The sequence below is a fragment of the Rousettus aegyptiacus genome, unplaced genomic scaffold (assembly GCF_014176215.1).
Source record: "Rousettus aegyptiacus isolate mRouAeg1 unplaced genomic scaffold, mRouAeg1.p scaffold_m13_p_7, whole genome shotgun sequence".
Taxonomy (NCBI): domain Eukaryota; kingdom Metazoa; phylum Chordata; class Mammalia; order Chiroptera; family Pteropodidae; genus Rousettus; species Rousettus aegyptiacus.
Genome location: NW_023416310.1, coordinates 67,951,287 through 67,957,837, shown reverse-complemented (window position 1 = coordinate 67,957,837; position 6,551 = coordinate 67,951,287). Strand labels below are relative to the sequence as shown.

Sequence of the window (6,551 nt, the reverse complement as noted above, 5' to 3'; positions counted from 1 at the left end):
ATATAAAGCATTAAAACTCACAGTAAATGGTGAAATCACAGAAAGGTCTGTACCTAAGGTAATAACCCCAATGTCAATTTCCTGGTTTCAACAAATGTACTCACAGGTCCGGAAGGCTTGTGGGTCTGCCCTCCAGTGTCACCCATCTTGACCTCACGTCCCCACTCAGCACAACAGTTAAAGCTTCAGCCCTCCTCTGTGGCTCTACAAGTAGCCACAGGCATTCTAGATCTCCACCAATGAGGAGAGTCGTCTTTTCCATAGCCACAGAATCTCCTTGCCTTTCCTGGGCTCTGCGTGGGTCTCATGCAGCCCCTAAGCCAATGGCTCTGCATAGCCATGCCAGGAGAATGAGGCATTGGCTGGTAACTGAGGCCAGGGCCAATCACAGTTAAGGAATGGGAGCAAGTTCAGAAAAGAAATGCAGACAACTGGCTCCATTTCACCTCACATGTTGGATTCTGTGCTCCAATACCCCAATTTCCCATTTTGGGAAACTGAGGCAACAAGAGCTTAGGAACAGGTCTCCTGAGCAAGACTGAGCTGGCATTCGGGGGCACCAGATGATGAAAACCCCAGCTATGGCTGGTCCCAGGAGGAAGGCAGGGCAGCTGAGCAGGGTACTGGATGGTAGAATCACCTGAAGACACTTTAAAACACACCTGTGCAGGGGTGTTGGGGCGGGGGCATCAGCCTTTGTTAGTTTCCCTAGGTGATGCCACCATGCAATTCGCAAAGGTCAGGGAGTTGAGGCCCAGCTGCACATGCAGCCCCTGAGCCCCCACACTCCCTTGCCTCAATTTCTCCATCGGCCACAGCCCCTCACTTGCATGGAGATGTCCCTAGGGCAGAGAAGTGGGAAAACCGGCCCCACGAGGAAAGATATTTCCAGACACTTATCAACCTCTTTGCTGGTCCCACCCTCACCCAAAAAAGATGAGACTCTCAAACAAGAGAGAAGCTGAGTTTATTCCAATGACTGAGGTCTTGCCACCTGAGGGCTCCCTATCTTCCCCTTCAGGGCCCAGAGGAAGGAGGGGTCTTTTTTGTAAGCAACACCCCTCAGCTCAGAGCCCCCCAGTAGATACCAGCCCGAGTCCAGGCTATAGCCGCCCCTGCCCCGGGGCTTCCCTGCTCCCCAGCCAGAGAAGACAGGTGACCAGGTAGGCAACACTAGAGCAGTGCAGGCCTGAGGCCTCAGCTGGTCCTCCCGCAGCCCAGCTGCTGGGCAACAGGAGCTGAGCTGGCCCAGCCAGTCCGGAGCTCCTGGGATGGGGCCGGTGGCACAGAGAAAGGCTGGGGCACCAGCACTGTGGCCCCAGGAGGCTGTGCTCAAGCACAGGCAGCCTCAGCCCCCTTCCCACAGTCTGGGGGGCCCTCGGCCTTGCTCGCCAAGCTGTAGTAGTAGGTCCGCATGCGCTGCTCCACCGTTAGGAAGTCTGGACGGTCCTCCCACCTGTTGGGGGGGACAGGTCCAGTCCACTGACCGCACGGCCAGAGCCCAGCTTCAGCTGGCAGTGGACACGCAAGGGGCTGAGAAAATCGTCACGGCAGTGGAGCACAGGCTAATGGAGCAGTCTCTAGAGTGTGAGATCTGGATTCAGGGGTGCCTAATAAAAGAGCCACTGACAGGCAGGATGGTGGGTGTTAAGGAATAACGACTTGGGGAACTGAAGCCACTGAGTGTTAGGATGACAATGCTGACTGTGGGGAGCTGGGCTGTGAATGCCGAAGCACAGAGCATGTGAGTTGCCCAAGGCCAGGGCATGTGGGTGCTAGGTGCAGGCTTACAAGGGCACAAGTTTGCTGCCCATGACAGAGCAGCAGGATGCTGAGGGTAGCCTGGCTGGTGGAGAGCTGGGGTATAAATGGTGCTATGTGTGGAATATCCATGAGTTGTGTTGGGGTATCCAATGCTAGGCCTCTGTGGATGCTGGGGTGTTGGTGCACTGGGTCTTTCCTGATGGGGGCAGGTTAGGGCATGTTAGAATAGGACTACTTATTATTTATCATAAATAGAGTGTCTACTTATTGGATTGCTTGTGTGTCTGGGTGCCTGTTGGTGTCATAGGTGTTGGCAGTGGAATTGAGGGTGTGGGGGAAGAAAAGGCAACAAATGTCGCTGCATGCTCACACCACGTAGTCAGTGTAGGGTGACAGCTTATTAGTGTGTGCGTTGCCTGTCGTCTGATGGGAAGTTGGGATATTGGTGGTGGTAGGAGTTGGTGTGTTTGAGTGTTGGACTTCACCCAGAGGTAGGGTTTTGAATATATCAAGGGTTTGTGTGCTTTGGTTTTGGCCTGTCTGGGTAAATGTGCAGGGACTGAGGAAGTAGATACTGGAGTATTATCCCACACCTGAGTGTCGGTAGCCTTTTTGGGATAACGGCATACTATCTTTGCTGATATGCTGCTGAGTGCTGTGGGGCACAGATTTTTAGATGCTGGAGCCCTGGGTGTCCACAGGCAGGTGTGGCCTCTGGAGGGTCAGTGTGTCGGAGAGTCGAGCACAGATGCAGGGAGCCTAATGGTGCTAAGTGTTGGCAATGCCAGGAACTGGTGAGCATCTCTGGGCGAGATGACACCAGGGGGTCAGCTGAGACCTCCTCCCGACCCAGCTGTCCTCATGGCCAGGCCCTCCACCCATAGGCGCTCACCTGTATGTCCAGCAGTCGTTCATGAGTGCGTACATTTCAGGAGGACACTCTGGCGGGCACTCCATCCGCTTACCCTGCTCAATGAAGGAATTGACCTCGGGGCCCTTCATTTTCTGCTCAAGCCAGAGCCATATGAACATGTCAGTAACCAGGGTTCCTCACCCCCTCCCACCCAGCAGCCCACCACCTCTGCCTATGCCTGCCTTGTATGGCTTCTGGCCGTAAGAGAAGGCCTCCCACATGGTGACTCCGTAGCTCCAGACGTCACTGCGGCTGGAGAACTTGCGGAAGTTGATGCACTCGGGCGCATACCACTTGAGTGGCCACTTTCCAGCCGAGCGGGCCTGGGGAGGAGGAGATGCTACCAGAGTGGGGCTTGGGGACCCCACCAACCCACCTGTCCCATCCACCTGGGCACCAAAGAGGTGGGGACTCACAGTGTAGTAGCTGTCGTCGGCACCCAGGGCCTTTGAGAGGCCGAAGTCACTGATCTTGGCGTAGTGCCGGTTGACCAGAAGGACGTTGCGGGCTGCCAGGTCTCGGTGCACAAAGTTCTTCTCTTCCAGGTACTTCATCCCCATGGACACCTGGTGCAGCAGCTCTGCCACATTGCTGACAGGGATCTCCTCCCTGGGGAGCAAGGGAAAGCAGGGTCAGTGGGGAGAGGACAGCCCACATTCCCAAGGAGGCCAAGACCACATCTCTTAACCAGCCAGGCAAGTGTTCATGCTTATGAAGCAACTGCTGTGTGCCAGGCACGAGGCTGGGGACACTGCAGTGAACACTCAGGCACAGCCTCTGCCCTCGTGCTGTCTCAAGGCTTTAAATTCCACTCACATGCTCCGATTCCCAAATTCGTACATTTGCCTGCATCCTCCATGTGCCCTCAGGAGGGTGTCACAGGCACCTCAAAGATGATAAGGCCAAAGCTAAGCTCCAGATTGTTCTCACACACACACACACACACACACACACACGCACGCCACCTCTTCCCCTCCCCCATCCCCTCTCGTCTAGCAGCTCCATCCTCTCACTTACTCAGGCCAGAAACCCCAGCCTTGCTCTCAGCTCTTCCCACACCTAACATCCAATCTGTCAGCAAGGCCTGGCAGCCTGCCTGCACAATCCCTACAGAACCCTCCTGCTTCTCAGCTTCTGCTACCCTGGTCTGGCCCCCATCATCGGCCCCCATCATTGCTGGCCTGGACCAGAAGATTCACCTCCACCTTCACCCCCCACAGGCTGTCTTCCCCACAGGGTCAGGTCCCACCCCTCTTCTGCTCACAGCCTCACAGGTCTCCCACCTCACTCGGGGTCAAAGTCCAAGTCCTCCCTATGTCCTTAAGAACCTGCATGGTCTGCCTGTCGCCTCCGCACCCATATCAGCTCCAGCCACAGGCCTTCTCATGGTTCCCCCACCACACATGTACCTCAGGACCTCTGCACTGGCTGTGCCCTCTGCCTGCACTTGGCTGCCTCCCACCTCAGTCTGCACAAACCTCACCCTCTCACTTCCCACCTCCCACTCTGAGGCTGCTGACCCCCTGTCCATAGTACCCATCACCTGACATACTCCATACTTTATTGTACTATAATTCTTATTTAAAGCCTCTCTTTTCCAATCAGAATCCAGGCAGAGAGCTTTGTCTCTTTTGTTCGCTGATGAATCCCAAACGATGTAATAGTCTCTGTCACAGAGAAATGGCCCACTGACCACCTGTGGAATGACTGAATGCATGAACTGGGCCCACTGCGAAGGCATGTACACCAACGAGTGTGGGCCGCTGGGCACGGGCCTCAGTGAGTATAAGAGATTGTGTCTGTGAGGGTAAAAGTTCAGCCACGAGGGAACATAAATGAAATTGCAATTTCTTTAGATCAGAAATCTGTAATTTTTTTCTGAAAATTTTTTAGCCTTTGCAGGCTGCATGTGGTCTCTGCCACATATCCTCATGTGTGTGTATGAGTATTTTACTTCTATAACCCTTGAAAAATCCAAAACCATGCAGGGCAAAAACAAGCCATGGGCTGTAGTCTGCCTATCCCATCCTGCTTAAAGTCAAAGACAGTCAATTTAATTTCACATGGGCCATGACTTTGGCCAAGGGAGTTGGGTAGCAATAACAATAATACTTAGAGCTACTACTTAGCTCTTATAAGCAGTGCCAGTGCTGTTCTAAGCACTTTATAAGCATCAACTGGTCACTGCGATCTGTGGTGCAACTGAGGAGACTGAAGCCCAGAAGAATTAAGAGGCCTGCCTGGGTCACATGAGTAGTGGCAGAGCTGGATGTCAGGCTCCACCATCTGCACTGTTGATGGCTCTGCCCTGTGGGCATGAGTGTGGGTGTAAAGATGTGCAAGGGGTTGGTGTGTGTGTGTGTCTACAAGCATGTGAAAATGTACATGCACTTGTAGGTGGGCAGGATGAACCCCAGGCCCGACCACCAGCAGCCCAGGCTTACTTCTTGCCCACCAGGAACTTGTGCAGGGGCCCACCACCTGCCATCTCCATGACAAGCATGAGGGCTTCTGCCTGGCAGACGCCGATGAGCCGCACGATGTAGGGGTTATCCAGCTGGTGCATGATCTGTGCCTCGCGCATCATCTCATCCTTGTCTGCCTTCTCCGTGCCGTGCTTCAGCACTTTGATAGCCACGTCAATCTGCTTCCTGTCGTGATACACACCCATGCAGGAGGTGCACGCATGAGCCAGCAAGGGCCCGTTCAGCCCCTCACCGCCCAACTGCTTCCTTCCACTGGGATTTGTGTAGCGGTCACTGTGGCTCACCACTCAGATCTCCCTGCAGGGCTCAAGCACTCAGTCCGCAGCTGCCCAGAGTGTTGGCTGGGGCAGCACACAGTAAGTCCCTCCCTAGGAACTGCCCTGCCCCAAAAGAGCCACTGTATTCAAAGTTATACCCTCCCCAGAGCTGCCTGTACCCAATGACAGGTCAAAGCAGAAGTTCCGGGGCACCTCTGTTTCACCTGCAGCCCAGTCCAGGCTGCCCTGTCCCAGCTTGTTTCTCTCACTCACTCTCAAGTCTTGTCCCCAAATGCTCCCAGGAATCCTCAGGCAACCTCCTCTCCCAGGGTCTGTTTCCCAGGCAAACTGATGTCACATCCTGACCCTAACCCCCGCTCTGCCTCACCCCAGCGGTTCCCCCTCCACTGCAGGGGCAGCCATACTTGCGCATGCGGTAGACGCCCTGGCGCACTGAGCCAAAGTTGCCACAGCCAAGTTCGATGTCAGCTATGAGGAGGTTCTCACGCTTCAGGAAGAGTTTCTTGTCCTTGAGCTCCTCAGGGTCACTGTACGGGCTCTCATACACGCTTGTGTCCATGGGCATTGGCCGCGGTTTGTCTGGGGACGCTAAGCATGCTGGGCACACATACAGGCGTGCCCTCCCAGATCAGGAGGAGGGAGAGGCATGGGAGACAGAGAGGGCAGAGCAGCATCGGCACCCACAGGCAAGTATCCCAGACAGCGGTGTACCTCCCAGTTGTGAACAGGCACGGAGGTACATGTGTTAGTGTGCACGTGTGCACTCCTGGTCCCATCTCTGGGTGCAATGGGGAGCCACATCCAAATGGACTCTAAAGGTGTGTGCATCTCTGTTCATATGTAACCACATGTGCCCATGTGTCCACACTCCCACCTACATCTCTGTGTGCAACAGGAGCCTAAAGGCATGTCTGCACAAGTAAGCATTAGCATGCCTCTGGAGCACACACATCTATGCCTGTGTGTGCACTGACTTGGGTGCACCTACATCCATGCCTGCCCTGTCTACAGAGGCAATGCACAGCCATGCTCACAAGGGCTCCAGAGGCAAGCCTCTTATGCACATACAACCATGTGTATTCTCTGAGCACACACATGGGCAGGCTTGCA

At 54.7% G+C, this 6,551-nt stretch overlaps 1 protein-coding gene across 5 annotated transcripts in view; it reads right to left on the bottom strand.

Annotated features, from left to right (window-relative positions):
• Positions 1-948: 948 nt before the first annotated feature.
• Positions 949-6,551, bottom strand: part of LOC107509971 (tyrosine-protein kinase ZAP-70) — a 38,261-nt gene continuing 32,658 nt past the window's right edge. For all 5 annotated transcript variants that reach the window (XM_016142985.2, XM_016142990.2, XM_016142989.2 and 2 more), the window contains 6 exons: positions 5,846-6,038; positions 5,122-5,328; positions 3,094-3,286; positions 2,860-3,000; positions 2,657-2,769; positions 949-1,456 (listed from right to left, as the gene is read on the bottom strand). In XM_016142985.2, the coding sequence (XP_015998471.1) occupies positions 1,333-1,456; positions 2,657-2,769; positions 2,860-3,000; positions 3,094-3,286; positions 5,122-5,328; positions 5,846-6,038 (971 nt within the window). In that variant the 3' untranslated portion in view covers positions 949-1,332. The remainder of the gene's footprint in view (positions 1,457-2,656; positions 2,770-2,859; positions 3,001-3,093; positions 3,287-5,121; positions 5,329-5,845; positions 6,039-6,551) is intronic.